This window comes from Arvicola amphibius, chromosome 4 (genome assembly GCF_903992535.2).
Source record: "Arvicola amphibius chromosome 4, mArvAmp1.2, whole genome shotgun sequence".
Classification (NCBI taxonomy): domain Eukaryota; kingdom Metazoa; phylum Chordata; class Mammalia; order Rodentia; family Cricetidae; genus Arvicola; species Arvicola amphibius.
The window spans coordinates 58,829,772-58,849,710 of record NC_052050.1 but is presented as its reverse complement, the minus strand read 5'-3'; the positions used below and the strand labels follow the sequence as shown (position 1 = coordinate 58,849,710).

The window sequence follows — 19,939 nt, the reverse complement described above, 5'->3', positions numbered from 1 at the left end:
ACACGTGTGTTACCACTCAGCTATATCCCCAGCCCCTCTTCCTACCTCAAAGTTGCCCTCAGGTAAAATATGTCATTGGGAAATGTAAATAAACTTGTTTTTTACTTAGTTTCCAACATTATCTGTGTATCTGTATTAAGAATTCAGAGTGACTTACAGAAAAGATGTAACTCAGCTGCTGTAAGTGAAAGATCAGTAATAGACCAAGCTCCAGTGTTGATATGATGCCATTAAGAATTTGATTTTCTTCTTTCTGTACCGCAGACAAAGTTCCACCCTCCTCACAAGATGGCAGATTGGTTGCCAACCATTCCCACATCATATACCTTTTTCCTGATGGCTAGTGATATTTACTAGCCTGCCCCTGCATCCCTTAAAAAAATGTTTTTTCTAATATTTATAGATCTTTTTAAAAATTTTATATAAGAATTTTTTCATACAGTATATTTTGATCATATGCTTTCCTCTCCCTAGCTCCTCCCAGATCCCTCTAAAAAAACCAACAACAAAAATGGAAATCATAACAGATAAGCAAACAAACAAAAAATCAATAAGACAAAAAATGTGCATGAAAAAAAGCATGGAGTTTGTGGTCATATGGCCTGTCCTGGAGAGTGATTGATATGCCCAGTGACATTGCATTGATGAAAACTAATTTGCTCTTTCCCACCAGATATCAGTTGCAAATAGTTTCTTGGTTAGGGGTGGGACTTTGTGCCTGCCTCTCCTCTCAGTCCTGGGATTGTGTCTGATTTGAATCTGTGTGGTATGTATGCTGTCAGTCTGTGTGAGTTCACATGTCTGTCAGTTCAGTTAGAGCTGGAAGTACTGTTTCCTGGGAGTCATCTACCACCTCTGGCTCGTAAAATTTTTCCTCTTCCACATAGATCCCTTATCCTTAAGGGGAGGACTTTGGTAAAAACATCCCATTTGGGCTGAGTGCTCCAGTGTTCCTCATGCGCTGCCCGTTGTCCAGGTGTGGATCTCTTTGTTAATTACTGTCTGCTGCAAGAAGAAGCTTCTTTGTTGATGGTTAATCAATTCTCTGCTCTCTGAGTCCCTACCTAGTATGGCAGCTTTGAATTCCTGGTTGTGTCCATAGATCTTAATTGAGCTATATGTCTCTTCCTTGAATCACCAACTGTGGTGGGGATAGGACTGTTCTGGATTGCTCAGACTGAGTGTGCTTTCCTTAAAACCCAAGCCCATGGGAAGAGTACAGAACCCCTTCTCAAAACAGAGTAACTACTACCCAGAGGAGAAGAATTGGATGGGTGGTGATAGCCATACCATCCTCTATGCCATGTTTTGAAGACATTTGAGTTTCATTATGAACATGATTGCTTTTCTTTTCTTCATCTTTTGTCTTTAGGGGCTGTTTCAGCAACCAAACGGACAGGCATCCCAGCTCCACGGGAGCTCTCAGTAACTATCTCAAGAGAGAGATCTGTGCCACGTGGTCCCTCTAGCTCAAAGAAGTTGGGCTCTAGTCCAACTTCTTCCTGCACCCCCACTCCTACCAAGCACCTGAGGCCCACCTCTGCAAAACCTAAGCAAGACCATGAAGGCACAGAGAAGTCTGTACTCGAGTCCCAGGTGCGGGAACTTCTGGCAGAAGCCAAAACCAAAGACAGTGAAATCAACCGTCTTCGAAGTGAACTAAAAAAATGTAAAGAAAGGTGGGCCCTAAGCACCGAGGACACCAATACATCAGACCTAAGAGCAGAGGGAACATCAACCCCAGTAGGTGATGCAGAGCCTTTGATAAGAACGCTGGAGGAGAAGAACAAGACCTTTCAGAAAGAACTTGCTGACCTAGAGGAAGAAAACAGGGCCTTGAAGGAGAAACTGACTTACCTTGAGCAGTCACCAAATTCGGAAGGGGCAGCAAGTCACACTGGTGACAGCAGCTGCCCAACATCCATAACCCAAGAGTCCAGCTTCGGAAGCCCAGTTGGAAATGAGTTGTCCAGTGAAGTGGACGAGTATAGAAGAAGCACACAAGGAAGTGCATTGCGGACATCGGGGTCTTCAAGCAGTGATGTCACTAAAGCCTCTCTGTCACCAGATGCCTCAGATTTTGAGCATATCACTGCGGACACCCCATCTCGGCCCCTGTCAGCCACCAGCAACTCTTTTAAGGGCTCCAAGTGCTCCCCTATTGGGAGCTCCCCAAACAATGCGAGCGAGTTGTCCTTGGCATCTCTGACTGAGAAGATACAGAAGATGGAGGAGAATCAGCACAGCACTGCCGAAGAGCTGCAGGCTACTCTGCAGGAGTTATCAGACCAGCAGCAGATGGTGCAGGAACTGACAGCCGAGAATGAGAAGCTGGTGGATGAGAAGACCATTTTAGAGACCTCTTTCCACCAGCACCGAGAGAGGGCAGAACAGCTGAGTCAGGAAAATGAGAAACTGATCAACCTTTTACAAGAGCGAGTGAAGAATGAGGAGCCTAGTGCCCAAGGAGGAAAAATCCTGGAGCTGGAGCAGAAGTGCACAGATATTCTGGAGAAGAGCCGCTTTGAGAGAGAGAAGCTGCTTAACATTCAGCAGCAGCTGACCTGTAGCCTGCGGAAGGTTGAGGAAGAAAACCAAGGAGCTATAGACATGATCAAGCACCTGAAGGAGGAAAATGAAAAACTGAATGGGATCCTAGAACACGAACGATGTAATAATAGTGTGATGGCCAAAACTTTGGAGGAATGTAGGGTTACCTTGGAAGGCTTGAAAATAGAGAATGGGTCCTTGAAGGCTCATTTGGAGACTGATAAGCAGAAGGCTGTGGAGGGCAGCAGTACCACGGGGCAGACGGCAGAGAACTTCGAGGTTCAAGAAATGCTGAAAGTGGCTCGAGCTGAGAAAGATCAATTGCAACTGTCTTGCACGGAGCTCAGACAAGAATTGCTAAAGGCAAATGGTGAAATTAAACACATTTCCAGCCTCCTAGCAAAGGTAAGGAGAGGGCTCTCAACTAGTATTTGTTGACATTTGTCTTCAAGACCTTAAAATCATGGAGTGAAGAGAATCAGTTGTTCAGCTGTCCTTGTGAATCCAGCTTTCTAGTTTGAAGATCTATTAGAATGTATACAGGTTGGCACTGGGGACTCCAAAGTAAAAACACTCAGATTTCTGTACAGATGGTTCAAAGTTTAATGGAAATATAGTGAATTATATCAGATGGTATGATGTAGTTATGGAGAATATCAGCGGTGGGATACATCTAGTTGGAAGATGCTTTCATAGCATCCTTGAGGCTTTAGATTTGATTCCTAGCACCACATGAAAATAGGATAAAATAAAATTTAGAACCATCCTGTATACATTGATTGCCTTTCTGATGCATTTAATGCTTTCTGAACATATTCTCAGCATTGACTCTTTTAAATGTTGTTTTAAATGCCAGCTAGGATTTATCAAGTAAATTTTATATTCACTTAGTTCACTGTTATTGCCATGTGTGTATTATTTGTTGTTTATGTCCTTTCTGGTCTTGGAATATTAAAAGTAATTTTTTATATCTCTAATTACTTCTTCAGGAAAAATTCCTAGACGTTGACTTAGTGAGTCAAAGAGTATAAACATTTTAAAGATTTCAACACATTTAGCCAGATTGCCCGCCAGAAATAATATGCCAATTTGTTCCCACCAGTTCATGAGAGTACTTGCTTCCTTGAGTCCTTGCCAAAACTTGGTACTAAATTATGTCATTCAAATCTGTTAATCATTTCCTGAAATTATTTTAGCCGAGGGCCCAAGATGAAATAATTGGTCCTGGCTTTCATTTTTAAAATCCTTTTTTGATTTGGCTGCAATGTTATGTGATGATGCAAGATTCTCGGTGGTGACTGTGGCAGTCGTCTGCCTCACAGTGCTGTCTCCTTGTTCAGTCTTTCCAGCTCTGGGGCCATGACTTGGGGTGTTGCTGGAGGGGGGGGAAGCATCTCCCCACCTTATTTCTTGGCTGCTGGTGTTCCAAAAGCAGTTTATGCTGTGAGCTCCTGGGGAGATTTTCGCCTGTTGTCTGTCTGTTTTAGGGTCAGTCAGTTGCAACCCAGTTCTGTACAGCTGTCTTACGGTTTTGGTGGTAGGTCGTGTAGGTTGTGTCTTTGTTGTAAATCCACAGGTATTTTATTGAGTGAACGGAAGGAAGCATTAGTGGTTATGAGCCAGGTGCTCGTTTGAATTATATGTTGACAAATGACGCTTTGCCTTAAGTCACTTGTAAAGTAAGAGTGTTCTCTTTCGTTGTTTAAAGATCAGTCATTACCTATTCTGTAAAATGTTTAATCTCCCAGATGGACCTTTTTTAAAAAATATTTTTTATATTTATTTTATTTGTGTGAGTGTTTTGCCTATATGTGCATCACATGTGTGCGCACAGATGCCAGAAGAAAGCATTAGATCCCCTGGAACTGGGGCTGTGAACTGCCATGTGGATGCTGGGAATAGTACCTGTGTCCTCTCAAGTGCTCTAAACTGCTGAGCTATTGCCAGCTCCCCGTGGACCATCTTGAAGTCTTTCCTTAATCTCTTTCTCTTCTTTCTCTGGCAATTTGATTATCGTTACAGTAAATGTAAATATTAAGTAATTTGACATCTTAAATAGCTTCTTTTTCTAAACAAATGATTAAATTCATTACAGAAGATTTAGTAAACTACAGAAAAGTATAGAAAAGAAAACAGGCATTACCTTTAGTCCTACCATCCGGAGGGAAATCTGCCAACATTTTGCTGTATATCTTTTAGACATTTTTCTCATTTGATATATACCAGGGTATGCATACAAACCTATGTTGACAGGATTATAATATTTCATCTTTCTTTGTAAAAGAACAGAGCACATGTGGCACAGTCCACGAAAACAGTGAGCCAGTTAGATTAGTGTAAAACTAATTAGTGTAAAACTTGTAACCTATTCCCCCCACCTCCACCCCCATCCCAATAGGGTCTCTCTGTGTAGCCCTAGCTGTCCTGGAACTCACTCTGTAGGCAAGGCTGGCCTTGAACTCAGAGATCCGCCTGCTTCTGTCTCCCACGTACTGTGATTAAAAGCCTGCACCACCACTGCCCAGTTTGTTTAAAATAATTTTTATAATTTGTTTTTCTTCCTGATTTCTTGAGTAAAAATCTTTACCTTTACCCTACCATGTTTTAATTTAAAGTTATAATTTTGTTCTTTCATATGGCTTAGCCAAAGTAAAGGCAGTAAAATCTTGTATAAATTTAATCTATTTGGAGGACACGGAAAGTGTGTGTTTTCTGTAGAGCACAACACACAAATGCAAACTTATAGCTGTTTTTAAATAATTAAACTGTAATTCACATAGCTCATATATTTACTGATTTTCTGCCAGCTAGAATTATTATGTTCTGAATGTAGGAGTCTAGCTAGTGTTTAGTTAAGAGTCTAAGGGAAGAACATACCCAAGGTGTAACACTTCTTACACAGGGTTCCTTTTATAGGTTTTAAGACTCCTGGGTTGTGTACAGAGAGTATGGATGTATAAGAGCTATAATACATCTGTATTACATCAACACCGAAAAAGCAAATCCAAGACCTCTTAAACTTTTGTTGTTTAACAGATACTTGACACTCAGTAATTCAGAAAAGAAAGGATTGTTCGAGCTGTTAGTTCAAGATGCTGGAAGCCTAAAGTCAAGCAGCTGTGTCTGATGAGGGCTCCATGTGGATTCTACTCACAGTAGAATGGGAAGAAAAAATTACCTCATGCGGGAAAGCACGGGTGAGATAGTGAGCAAAGCTGTCACCTTCCGTTTATAACAGTCTCCTGAGCAAGAGAGATCCCATGAGACTGCACACGCATACTCATGAGGGTAGTACCCCTTCTGATCATTCCTAAAAGGCTTTACCTCCGCTATCCATTACTTTTCTCATGACTGTGAAAATACGTAGTAAACACTTAAGAACGGAAGGATTTGTTTTGGCTCACAGTTTGTGGGTATTGTCCATCACAAGAGGGGAAGCTTGGCAGCAGGAGCATGCGGCCGCTCCTCACTCTGGAGCCTGTAAGCAGAGAGGGCTGAGTGCTGTCACTCATCTTGGTTTCCCTGTACTTAGTCCTAGACCCCAGCGCAGGATAGTGCCATCTGTATTGAGAGTAGGTCTTCCCTCTTCAGTTAAACCTTTCTGGAAATGTCTTCCTAGACACACACCAGATGTGTTTCCATGGTGATTCCAAATCTAGTCAGGTTGACAGTTAAGATTATCCATAATTCCTCCTAATACCAACACCACTGGAATAAAATTTCAACATGAGTTTGAGTGAAGACACACCATATTCAAACTGTAGCATTGACTGATGGCTCACTGTATCCCTACTACAGAATATCAACTAATCCATAACAACCAGGGATTCCAGTTATGATTCTGAAGGAACCCATTCCCAAAGGAAAACAAGCTATGATACGAAACTCATTAAGATTAAACTGTACAGCCAGCATGTCTGCATCCCTCATCACATGCCTTTTGGCATTTGTGCCTGGTTCCCCAGCAGGCCTCTGATCTTAAAGCCCCCTGAAAAGTGGTAGATTAAGGAAGGATGGTTTGTCAGTGGGAGCCAAATCCTCTTTGAGGCTCTGCCCTTTATTACGTGTGGTTCCACTAGAGAGTGTGCTACCTCTCCCAGGGGACAGGCCTTGGCTACTCCTTACCTCAGTTTCCTTCTCTAACCTCCTTTCCTTGACATGTATTTATTTTCTTAGGTGTGTTATTATCTCTAGTGAGGTAAGATCACACACAGCACCATTCTCTTCCTTGAACTTGACCTCAGAACTCATCAGGGAGAGCAGCGGTGCCTCCACCTCTCTGTTCTACGTTTGGGGGCAGCACCTACTGTCCACATCCTTCCTAGATAGAACCCTGCTTTTGCAGCTGACTATTAGTTCTCAAAGGCAAAATTCAAATTTCTAGCTTCATCTCTGCATTTTCTATAGCCTTAAGAAGCTATTATTATGTATACAGTGTCCTGCCTGTATGTGTGCCTGCATGCTAGAAGAGGGCATCAGATCTCATTATAAATGATTGTGAGCCACCATGTGGTATCTGAGAATTAAACTCAAGACCTCTTGAAGAACAGTGTTCTTAACTGCTGAGCCATCTCTCCAACCTGTCAATTTCTTTAATGGCAAAAGTGTAAATATACTAGCATAAGCCCTTCCTAGGCAGAATAGCATTAAAAACAAAACTAACAACAGCAACAACAAAATCCCCACCAGATTTAGGTCAATAAGAATACAATATGATGCAGCATTGCTACCTCTGTTTTCAGTAGACTGCAGCAGAAGAGTTCTGCAGTAGCCATGCTAGATGTCAAAACAAGAACAGCAAACTCGACACACGTTCCTCCTCCTGGCAGTGCTCTCAGGCTGTTCTCATGCTTTACTGTATGCCTTCCACTCTTAGCACTGTAGATTATAATTACTATATATCACAGTAATTATAATATAGTGCATACCAGATATTTAGTAACTTTTGTCAAATAATAGGTGAAAGCCTATAATACTTTAATAACAACTAATATTTTAATGTTCTTGTGTGTTCTAGACACTCACAAGACTATCTTTTTTGTTTCTTCCCTTAAGGACATTGGCTATGAGTTAAGTAGTAGATAAAGTTTACTGAAGAAGAATGTTAATTTTGCTGGATATTTGTTACATATACCTTTTAAGTGACTAAAGCTGCCAAGGGTTGCTAAAAATGAGTAGCTCGGGTGCTTGGTTGACAGCTTTCAAACCCTGCTCTTGTCACCAGTTCAGTGGCAACTGTCTTGAAGCTCAGGAAAGCAGCAGCTCAAGGTTGGGCAGAGAACCAGACCACCTGGTGACCCCTGCTGTCATGGTGCACTTCAGTGCCTTGCCCTTGTCTCCTCAATACCCATCCCCACTGCCTCTGGAAATCACTACTGTTGTTCATCAAGCAGCTACTTCTTCAGTTACCTGAAGACTGTCATCCTGACAACCCTGAGAGGCTTTGTTCCAGTTGCAGAAGCAGCCTCAGCTGTCATAGCTGCCCTAGAAGCTGCTGTTTATATCTCCACCCACTTTGCAGATGTTTCCAGTTTGGTTAGGGAGGAACATGTCTACCTAAAGCAGATCTAAAAATTTATACCCTGGTCTTAAAACAGGCAGCCCTGCACAGACTGGTGGACCAGTCTGTGCATATGGTCCTGCCCTTCTCTAAACATATGAAGAGTCGTCCCCCTCTCTGTCTCTTGAGTAGTCCAGGAGACCCCCGCCTTTTACACTATCCTCTTGTGCTACAGCACAGTCTCCAGTACGTTTTTGTCATTTTGTTACCTACTCAGGGTTTTATCTTGGGTAGAGTAGGCTGAGGTAGTTGCACCAAGAGCAGATCACAACCAAGGGCTGCCAGACTTGGGCACACCTAGCAGCTAGAGGATGTCTACAGAATCCTGGGCGCAGAGGAAAGCTGGGAACTGTGGAAGGTGAAGTACTGTAGAGAACGGCAAAGAATGAAGAGTGGGACTGTGGCCCTGCCATGGGAAGGGTTCCAGAGAGACCCAAGAACGAGTAGCTTTGGCTGCTGAGGATTGACTAACCATGGCTAGATGTTGAGATACTGACACTCAGAGCATACTGTACACTAAAGAGTCCAGAGCCACTGATGTCAGGTCTGACAGGCATTTTGTCTGTTCCTGATTTTTGTCCCAACTGAGCAAAAGAACTCTAGATCATTTAACTATAGTGTTTCCTGTGGACACCACATTATTTTTTTCTTTCTTAATATGTATTTTATTGTTTTTAATTATATCTAACTGTGTGTGTGTCTATGCACATGAGTGCAGGTGCCCATGGAGGCCAGAGGTGTCAAATCCCCTGGAGCTGGATTGAGACTGTTATGAGCTGCCTGAAGTGGGTGCTGGGAACCAAACTCAGGTGATATAGAGGAGCTTCAGTGCTCTTAATCCCTGAGCCATCTCTTCAGTCCCTATCCATTGCTTTACAACTGTGGAGACTAAGGCAGAAAACAATTATTAGCCTAACTTGTTAATTGCTGAAGTCAGGGTTAAAGCTAGGCCAGACTATACATATTACACATACCCTTAATCATGAATTTGCACTGCTTCTTGAAATGAAAGACAGCCAGGTGGTGGTAGCACATGCCTTTAATTCCAGCTCTTGGGAGGTAGAGGCAAAGGGATCTCTGAGTACAAGTCCAGCCTGATCTACAAGAGTGAGTTCTAGGACAACCAGGGCTACACAGAAGCCCTGTCTCACATGAAAAGGAAAGGAAGGAAGAAAGAGATGCAATGAAAGACAAGACAGGATCTTGTTCAGAGCATATCTTACGACTTATATACTGGTGTTAAAACCAACTGCCTTTGGTTCAGAGAAAGCAAAGCCTCAATACTAGGAGATCTTCATCCTGTTTTGTTAGGTGGGAGGAATTTACAGCAAAGAAAACAAACATGGCCTGGTGGTAGCAGCACATGCATTTAATCCTCCTAGCACTCAGGAGGCAGAGGCAGGTGGATCTCTATTAGTTCAAGGCCAACCTGATCTACATAGTAAGCTCTAGCACAGCCAAGGCTGTTAGACAGAGAAACCTTGTCTCGAACCTCCCCACTCCCTAAAATGGAGTTTTGGTGCTGGAGAGATGGCTCAGCAGTTAAGAGCACTGACTGCTCTTCCAGAGGTCCTGAGTTCAATTCCCAGCAACCACATGGTGGCTTACAAGCACTGTAATGAGATTTGGTGCCCTCTTCTGGCCGGCAAGGACACATGCAGGCAGAACACTTTATACATCATCATCATCATCATCATCATCATCATCATCATCATCTAATCAGTCTTGAAGAAAGTAGTTTTGGCTGGGCATGATGATACACACCTGCAATCCCAAGTGCTTAGTTGGTTGAGCCAGGAAGATTATGTATTTGAGGCCAGTCTCAGCTACATACTGATTCTGTCTTAAAGGTGAGGGAGGATGAAAAAGGGAAAAGAGAGGAAAGGAAGGGATTAAAAAAGGTTTATCTAGCTTTGATTCAAAAAGTGAACTGATCAGTGCTTTTCAGTATGTTCATGTGGTTGTGCAGCCATCACCATAGTCTGATTGATGGCTCTTGTCTCCCATGAGGAAACTTGGAACCTAGTTACAGCTAACTCCCCAAGTCATGTTCCCCTAATCCCTGGCTGTCTGTAATCTGCTTTCTGGCTCTTTAGATTCGACTCTGCCAGGCATTTTGAGAATCATTCATCCTGTGGCCTTTTGCCTTTGCCTTTTTTCACCTAGCATGGTGTTGTCAAGGTAAATCCATGTATGGCAGGTGTCAGAACTTCTCTTTTCTCCCCTGGCTAATAATGCATTGTACAAATACATTCCACTTTGTTTATTTATTCACTAATTAGGGTCATTTGTTACTGTTTTATATAATGTCTCTGGAGGGCTATACTTTGCCATTTTAATTTTATGAAATCCAGCTTGTCTTGTTGTTTAATCTTTTATTTTGAGTCTTGTTTTTGTTTGTTTGGATATTTTTTGTTTGCTTTCTTACATTTTTAATTTATTTATTTTACTTTTGGGTGCATGTGCCACAGTTTACATGTGGAGGTCAGGGTTTATTTCTTCTGTGGAGCTTCTGAAGCAAACTCAGGTCAGGGTTGGTGGCAGGTGACTTCACCCACATATTGTTGGTCTGAAGAATCTTTAAAAATAATTATATGACCACATTTACAGTTGAGAAAGATTAACTGGCCACAGATGAGAAAGCCAAGGACTGACCAGGTGGGAATAGGAGGGCAGGGAATGGAGAGACACTTAGATTAGGGTTTGGTGAGTACTGACTTGTTATTGGGGATTGCAGAAAGAGGCATTTCACTCCCTGCACAGATCCAGGCCTGGGTGGCTGTAAGCGTGGTTGTGCTGTTTCCTGAGAGGACACATAGAATCCAGAGAAGTGTGAGGAGAGTTGCCTGGGAGCAGGAACAACATTCAGACCTGCTTACCAAGGCTTTGGTCAACTCCTGTGGTGCAGTCACTGACACGACATCGATGTCTGCTCAGCCTCTAGACCACGTGCCTCCTAGGTCATGACCTCCTTCGCCCTCCTTCCCTTTCTAAGCAGTAAAAATGTGTGTAATGATAATGTCCTGATGCACATTCGTAGGTTTATAACTCTGTGGGAGGAGGTACCATTGAAAAGGGGAGGCGAGGACTAGCGCAAAGGCTCAGCAGTTAGGAGCGTTGGCTGCTCTTCCAGAAGACCTGAGTTCAGTTCCCAGCACCCACATGGTCCTTACAGCTGTCTGTAACTTCAGTTCCAGGAGATCTGATACCCTTTTTTGATCTCTGCAGGCACCAGGCATGTTTGTAATGTGTAGCTACACATATAGCCAAAATATCCATACACATAAAATAATTTTTAAAGATGAGAAAAAGATAGAAAGGAATCTTAACATCTTTAACTGATCTCAGTCTTAATTATTTTTTAGTATTCAAAATTATTTAATGGATAGTATAATAACCAAATCTAGTAAAATGGCCAACTCTGGCTGGGCATGTTACACAGTGGTAGGGTATTAGCCTGGCATGCACAAGGCTCTGGGTTCATCCCCAGCCCTGTGGAAACAAAGCCTCCATGCTGCTGTCTTGACAACAGAAGCAGGGGCTTCACAAGCCAGGCTTCTTCTCTGGGCAGCACCACGCCTGGTGTTCCTCCCTGACTGAACAACTTCAGTGTTGCTAGAATTCATTCAGAATTTATGGCAGTGACCTAGCTCTGTGCCCAACCTGGTCTCTGTTCCTGGTGTATGACTATTTGAGTAGAAGATAAATGGTTTCTCAAAGGCCAGGCCTGATTTTCCAAGATGCTGTCTTTGTCATCAGAAACTACTAAACGCGACTGTAAACTTAAATGTTCAGACCCCGTTTTCACCTCACATCGTGTTTTTACTTTTAATGCACTGGACTTTTGCTTCCTTATGCATTGGTGATATTGTTGTATTGGCTATACGTTTGTTTTCTTATTCAGTTTATTCAGCATTCTCTGTCTTGGGGGTAGTTTGTGTTATGATAAGGCCTTGGTTCATAGTTGATCTCCCATCTTGATGTTCTTTGTGTTATTTCTCACCATAATAAACTAAAGACTATAGATTCACCTTACAGAAATCATTATTCCATGTAGTCCATTCACCCAGTGCTAAAGCCGTCACAGCCAGTTATTCACACATCTCCTGCAGGAAAGACTCCAGATAATGTTTATGGCAATATAACCCTCTAACATCTGCACTCAGGACTCCCACAACCAAAGTACACTTTTTCTCCAGCTGTTGGGGATCAATATGGCAGCTGACAGCACCCAACTGGAGCCCCTTCCAAGATGGCCCTCTCTGGGTGGTACTTCACATGGCTAATCAAAAATTGAGAAAATAAAGACCACGGCCTTTGCAGCTGAGGCACTACAAAGGGAATGCTGGATGTAGCCCTCTTCCTGAGGGGTCAGTGGATGCCCTTGTGAGACAGCCATTTCTGCCAGTCCTGCTTCCATGTCTTTCCCACAGCGAGCATCGGGAGCATGCCTCAAAAACTTTCCTGTGTGCACATGCCCTTCTCCAGGTACTTCCAAGGAAACTGACCTGTAGCAGTACTTTTCCCCAGTTCACTGTCACAAGCTTGGAGGGGTGGTGACAGGTCCTAGGATTCTAGCCTGGTCTGATCACAGCTGACTAGGTTGCTTCCCAGGTTTGGTTGCTGTTGGTGAATCAGGAGGGACTCTTGATGTCCCTCTCTCTGAGATAATCTGTTTGAATCTGATTGGAGATGAAAGATGCTTGGAGCACTTGGAAGTGGTTTCTATCTGATCGTGTAACTCCCAAATTAGAAAAACTAAATTCAAAAGTTTGCATTGCCAGGCAGAAGGAGGCCAGTATCACAAAAAGAGGCATCTTTAGAACTCCAGTGGTCATAAAAATACAGAGCTTTGTTCTCTGCTTCTTTGCATGCTGAATTTCCTAAAATAGTTTGTTTGTGTGCCTGTGAGTATGGACATGCCACTTATGTGAATGTGCCTGTGGAGGCCGGAAGAGGACATCAGATTCCTTGGAGCTGGAGTTACCACCCGGTGTGGGTTCTGGGAGTCACTGAGGTCCTTTGGAAGAACTGTATGTGTTCATAACTGCTGAACTATCTTTTATGTGCTCTTAACTGCTGAACCATCTCACCAGCCCACATTCTTCTTTTTGACTAATTTCCCTATGTATGTTAATCTATAAAATGAGCATAATTAATAACTTCCTTTTGATCTAGTGAGTGTCCTTATGAGATGAAAAGGTAAAATTACTTTTTTAAAAAAAGCAGTTTTTGGCTGGGCATAGTAGTGCATGCCTTTAATTCCTACATTCAGGAGGCAGAGGCAGGTGGCTCTCTGCAAGTTTGAGGCCAACCTGGTCTAAATAGTGAGCTTCAGGACACCCAGGACTATGTAGCTATGAAGACGAGACCCTATCTCTAAATAAATAAATAACAAAAAACCACCAAAACTCTAAAATAAAACAAAAACAACAAAGTTTTCTTAGACTTGGAGGATATATTTCATATAAAGAAAGAAGTGACTGCTTTTGCAACAGTATTGATTTGTAGATTCACCACAGTCTGCACTTCTGTTCCCTCCCCATGCATGCTGCTCTTTGGTGCCCATGATCATGATGAATCAGTGTATGGGAAACAAAACCAAAATCTCTGAGGGTCAGCAGTCTCAGCTGCACTCAGAGACCTCATTCAGGATGCTCAACCACTTCCCTCATCATATTCCCCAGAAATATTACACTTATAGTATTTTCCACTAGTCACATGTGTATATTTGTGCCCCAGGTGACATGCCTCTGCCTGAGGAGTCCAGCCATGAGCCTGCAAGACTCAAAGTTTGCTGTGTGCTGTGGTAGATAGAGTAGACCAGGTCCCTGTTCCTATAGAGTCCCCAGCCAGAACTGCAATTGGAAAAAAAAAATGGATGTGACGACTGCACCCCAGATTTAAAAAATAGGAAGAAATCTATTGCATATCAAGCTTATATTGTCCAGTAAATATATGCCTATTATTGTCAAATTGTGACAGAAAAAGGACAGTGTTTATTGTAGCATTTTTTATAATAACAGAATGGTGTTTTCAGGCAGTGGATTTCCAGTATGTAATAATTAAAATAATCTAGTGACAGCTGGGGCGATAGCTTAGTAGATGATAAAGCCCCTTCCATGTAAGTATGAAGATTAGAATTTGGAACCCTGACACCCAGGTAAAATATGGGGAAGGCATGGTAGCCTGCCTAATCTCAGTACTCGGGGTGTAGAGACAGGGACTCCCCAGAGCAAACCAGCTAGATAGGCTAGCTGAATTAGCTAGCTCTGGGTTTAAGGAGAGATCTTACCTCAATATTGATGGTAGAGAGTGGTCAAGGAAGATACTGAAGTTAAACTCTGACCTTTATACATGTATGCAAACTTGTATACATACATCCACACATGTGCCCACATGCATGTGAAAATGCACAGGCCACACATAAGTAACCTGTTGTAATGTGTATCAATCTACATATATTAACATTTAAAATTAAGTTAAAATAGCATAATAAACATTTTCTAGTACAAGACAAAGGCAAATTACATACTGCAAATCAACACACATATACAACCAGTTGTGTAAAGTTTCAAAATACCTAGAATGAGTCTATATATTATCAAGGGCTTAAGCACAATGTAATAAGTGTGGGAAAGCCTTCAAGGAATGACCACGCACTAACTTTACAACAATGCCTGTTACTTGCTGAAATAGAAGAAAAGGTTGAGGCATTAACATGTTTTATTGAATTAAAAGATTTAGCAAATATGGCAAAATTTGTTAAGTCTGTGCATTGTTATTTTATTTTTTCCATCTAAGTGTGTTAATTAAAGTTGAACAGATGCAATTAATGTGCTTGGATGACTTTCTATTTCTAGTGCACCCAGATTTTTATGTAGTGTGTCTTCCAAAGAAACATAACCTGGTGTTCTAAGGTTGAGGTTTGTCTGTGGCTCAGGCATCCAGGATATTGAATCTCACCAGCAGATGGCGCTGCTCTATAAAGAATGTGAGGTTAGGGTTGCCTCTCAGGTTTTCATGATTCCCTGTTCTGCCCTGGTAAGGGAAAGAGTCACATATGCTAGGAGTCCTCCCCCCTCCCCCACTTGTAAAAAAGGGGCACAGAATCTAACCCTCTGAACACATTGTCTCTCTCTTAACGTAGTGTTGTCTGTTTGTAGACTGAAGAACAGTATGCACCCAACAAGTCTTCCTGAAGATATGAGTGTTTGTTGTTGTTACTGTTGTTAAACTGACAATGTTCCTTGTTCTCTAGATGGAAAAAGATTACTCTTACCTAAAGGAGGTCTGTGATCATCAAGCAGAACAACTGAGCAGAACCAGCCTAAAATTACAAGAGAAAGCTTCAGAGAGTGACGCAGAAATCAAAGACATGAAAGAAACCATATTTGAATTGGAAGACCAGGTGGAACAGCACCGTGCCGTCAAGTTACACAATAATCAGCTCATCAGTGAGCTGGAAAGTAAGTGACGTCAACCCGGAGAGGTGCAGCGGATGTAGTAGATGCTGTCTTGGTGGGTGACGGGAGGAGTTTCTAAGGACGTGTGTTGGCTGGGGTGTCAGGGAGTCTTTTGATCACTGTAATCTCCCAAGCAAACAGCACTTATGAGACAAGCAGCAATCTCTGAAATTAGATAAAAAGCTGGGTAACAGATGATAGATGACCGCAGCTCTTGCAGGAGGTCAGGTGCATTTTGGAAGTGTTAGGTGTAGCTGTGCAGCATCCTGAGGCCTCCATCACTAGACAACCAAACCTGCTTTAAATTCAGCTGTCACCATGAGAGGCTTTTTCCCTGAGGATGACCTTCAGGGTTTAAGAGTGTTATTTAGAATAAATTGTTCACAGCCTTTGTGTCAGCGGTGTGTTGTCTTCAGAATCTGATGCATGAGAGCTAGGTCATCTACTCAGAGTGAAACAAATAATACATGCCTGTGGTCAAGTCCAGCATGCTTCCCACTGATGGAAGGTGTAGGGTTTCTCACAGATTCGTTAGGTACTTAGTTTCTGAAGAGTTATTGGTTTATAGCTTTATGACGTCACTGCTTTGAATAGGGAAAGACTTTTTTTCCTTTTTTTTTGTTTGTTTTGTTTTTTTGTTTTTTGAGACAGGATTTTTTTTGTATAATAACCCTGGCAGCCCTGAAATTCACTTTGTAGACCAGGTTGGCCTCGAACCCACAGAGATCTGCCTGCCTCTGCCTCCCAAGGCATGTGTGCCCCCACTGCTCGGGGTGGGGGTAGACATTTAAAAAAATTTTAAATATCCTTTGCTTTTGTTCAAGCCAGCCTTATCAAATATGACATCTAATGAGCTTTGCTTTTGTAACAAGACTTAATTAATAAAACTTTGTATGGCACTAATTATTACTAATTGTTTAGTTGCCTGAGGAGTTTTCCTACCTTGTGTGCACAGCAGACTCATTATTCACAGCTTCTGTATTCCTGAATTCACCTACTCACTAATGTACGTGTACCACGCCCCCCACTGGTACTCAAAACACCTTTCTGGTTTGGGGATATGCAGAGAGAGGTCAGCCAAAAAGTCAGAAAAATCTCTGTTCCCAGCAGAGACCCAGCTCAGGAGACTTCTGCTTTCTGGTCTAAATTCTGATACTGTGTACAAGTGTCCTTTTTTTTCCTTAAATTTTTTTTTAAATTTTATTTATTTTGCCTTTCTTTTTTAAAATTTTAATTGATTTTTATTGAGCTCTACATTTTTCTCTGCTCTCCTTCCTGCCTCACCCCTCCCCCTCAACCCTTTCCCAAGGTCCCCATGCTCCCAATTTACTCAGGAGATCTTGTCTTTTTCTACTTTCCATGTAGATTAGATCTATGTAAGTCTCTCTTAGGGTCCTCATTTTTGTCTAGGTTCTCTGGGATTGTGATTTGTAGGCTGGTTTTCTTTGCTTTATCTTTAAAAACCACTTATGAGTGAGTACATGTGATAATTGTCTTTCTGGGTCTGGGTTACCTCACTCAAAATGATGTTTTCTAGCTCCATCCATTTGCCTGCAAAATTCAAGATGTTGGGGTTTGGGGTTTTTTTTTTTTGCTTTATTTTTTATTTTTTATTAAAAATTTCCACCTCCTCCCCTCCTCCCATTTCCCTCCCCCTCCCCCCACTCCCTCTCTCCCTCCCTCTCCAGCCCAAAGAACAGTCAGGGTTCCTTGTCCTGTGGGAAGTCCAAGGTCCTCCCACCTCCATCTAGGTCTAGGAAGGTGAGCATCCAAACAGACTAGGCTCCCACAAAGCCAGTACATGCAGTAGAATCAAAACCCATTGCCATTGTCCTTGGCTTCTCAGTCAGCCCTCATTGTCAGCCATGTTCAGAGAGTCCGGTTTGATCACATGCTCCATCAGTCCCAGTCCAGTTGGCCTTGGTAAGCTCCCATTAAATCAGCCCCACCGTCTCAGTGTTTGGACGCACCCCTTGCAGTCCTGACTTCCTTGCTCATGTTCTCCCTCCTTCTGCTCCTCATTTGGACCTTGGGAGCTCAGTCCAGTGCTCTAATGTGGGTCTCTGTCTCTATCTCCATCTATCGCCAGATGAAGGTTCTATGGTGATATGCAAGATATTCATCAGTGTGGCTATAGGATAGGGCCAGTTCAGGTGCCCTCTCCTCAGCTGCCCAAGGAACAAGCTGGGGATATCTCCTTGGACACCTGGGAACCCCTCTAGAGTCAAGTCTCTTGCCAGCCCTAAGGATGTTGTTATTTTTTCTGCTGTGTAGTACTCCATTATGTAAATGTACCACATTTTCCTTATCCATTCTTTAGTCGAGGGGCATTTAAATTGTTTCCAGGTTCTGGCTATGACAAACAATGCTGCTATGAACATAGTTGAGCACATGTCCTTGTGGTATGATTGAGCATCTTTTGATATATATCCAAAAGTGGTATTACTAGGTCTTGAGAAAGGTTGTTTCTTAGAAATTTTATTTATTTTGAGTGTGGAAGATAGCTTGTGGGAATTGATTCTCTCCTTCTACCATGTGGGACCCAGGGATCAATCTCAGAGTTGTCAGGCTTGATGGTAAGTGCCTTTACCCACTGAGCCATCTTAACAGCCCACAGGTGGTTTTTACATGCTGTCCCATAAACAAACAAACAAACAAACAACACTTTTGTCCTTGTTTTTCATGGTTTTTGATATTTGAAATACTAAAAGAAATAGGTGTGTTAGAGAATCTTGGTCAGGCCTGAGCTTTTGTGGTGGTGAATTCAAGTTCATTGTCAGCCTATCAGGAGTCCAGTGTATCCTGACAGAGAAGAAGATCCTTCTCCAATCCTAACAAGAATGCTGGGATGATAGCAGCTATGAACAGTGATACATCTTCATCGATGGGCGGGGAGGAGCCTTATAAGTTCATGGAATGAAGGCCAGTAGCCGGCAGTGTTGCAATGCCAGAGACAAGAAGAATTCATCGTAACATAGCCCAGGGCCAGGAAAATGTTCACTGCTTTGCACTTTGTACCCATAGGCGTAAGAGAAAGGATACTTACGGCAAGAAGATTGCATAGGCAAGGGAGCTACAGAAGAATGTTAGAAGTTCCTGTTTGGTATTGGGGAAAAAAAAACAGAACAGATGAAGTTCCTGATGCTATGGGACAGGCCTATTTTATAAGGACTCTGGCTGGCAGAACTATAGCACACAAGAAGTATTTCGGATGATGAAAAATGCGACCAAAAGCTTACAGAAATCCAGCACTGTGTTTCCTTTGAATGCCACAGCCCAGAATTCTCTAGTTGAGTAAGCATGGTTTCTGTGAGAGGAGCTGATGGCGTGCTCTGTGCCTGGATTAATAGGCTAATGTCAGAGTGACAGTGCCATTGCCTTTGTCATGGACTGTAGAGCACTGACATTCAGTGTCACCCAGGCTCAATAGTCGTTCTTGAGAATGCAATTAAATATCTGGCCACTGTCTGTTTCCAAACATAGCACCCTCTTTATAAAGAATAAGGTCAAGGGAGACAAGTTCTGTTTTGTTTTGCTTTGTGATTTAGCACTGTGGAGAATGTGGCTGTATTGTCTCTAAATCCTTCAAAGTCAGCCCAGACACACCAAGAAAACCAGTGTATAATTAATGTCCAGAGCAAATTTCAGGCGTACATCTAGTGATTATATCATAATATATCTGAGACTGAAAATAACACGGACCATCTTCTGAGAAGCTTTTAAACTCCTGCTAGGGATATCAAGGTATTATTAAAGTATATTTGTGTCAGGAAGACAGGGACACTCAAATCCAGCCTTAGATTAATCCTTTCCTGCCATGAGATCCTTGAGAGAGACAGACAAAACAACAAGAAATGAAGAGGGGGACATCTTACTCTGTGGCATTGATCCTAAACATAAATCTCAGACCCCAAAAGCTGGTTCAGAGCCTCTGGGCAGGACGTCACTGTATGGATCCCAGCCTTCTCTGGAGATTCTAATTCATAGCCTGCTCCTCAACCCCCTCCCATTAAAATTTTATTTCTGTCTATCTGTCTGTCTTTTTCTTTCCTTCCTTCCTTTCTTCCTTCCTTCCTTCCTTCCTTCCTTCCTTCCTCCCTCCCTCCCTCCCTCCCTCCCTCCCTCCCTTCCTTCCTTTCTTCCTTTTTTCTTTTTTTGAGAGAGAATCACTTTGTGACTTAGGGACTAGGATTATAAGTATGTACCACTATGGCTGGCTTGATTCATATCCTTAATAGAAAAACACTAGGAATTTTTGCTTGGTGATTGTCGTATTGATACTTATATTTAAATGGCTCTGATAGCAGTGTGGAGAGAGCTGGAGGCAGGGAGAACAGGGGACAGAATTAGTTCTTAATTATCG

The 19,939-nt window shown here is 42.4% G+C and overlaps 1 protein-coding gene across 2 annotated transcripts in view; it reads left to right on the top strand.

The window, feature by feature from the left end:
* The window catches only part of Specc1 (sperm antigen with calponin homology and coiled-coil domains 1), a 221,276-nt gene that overhangs the window by 102,852 nt on the left and 98,485 nt on the right, over nucleotides 1–19,939 (top strand). For both annotated transcript variants that reach the window (XM_038326804.1, XM_038326806.1), the window contains 2 exons: nucleotides 1,373–2,955; nucleotides 15,372–15,579. In XM_038326804.1, coding sequence (XP_038182732.1) covers nucleotides 1,373–2,955; nucleotides 15,372–15,579 — 1,791 coding nt within the window. The remainder of the gene's footprint in view (nucleotides 1–1,372; nucleotides 2,956–15,371; nucleotides 15,580–19,939) is intronic.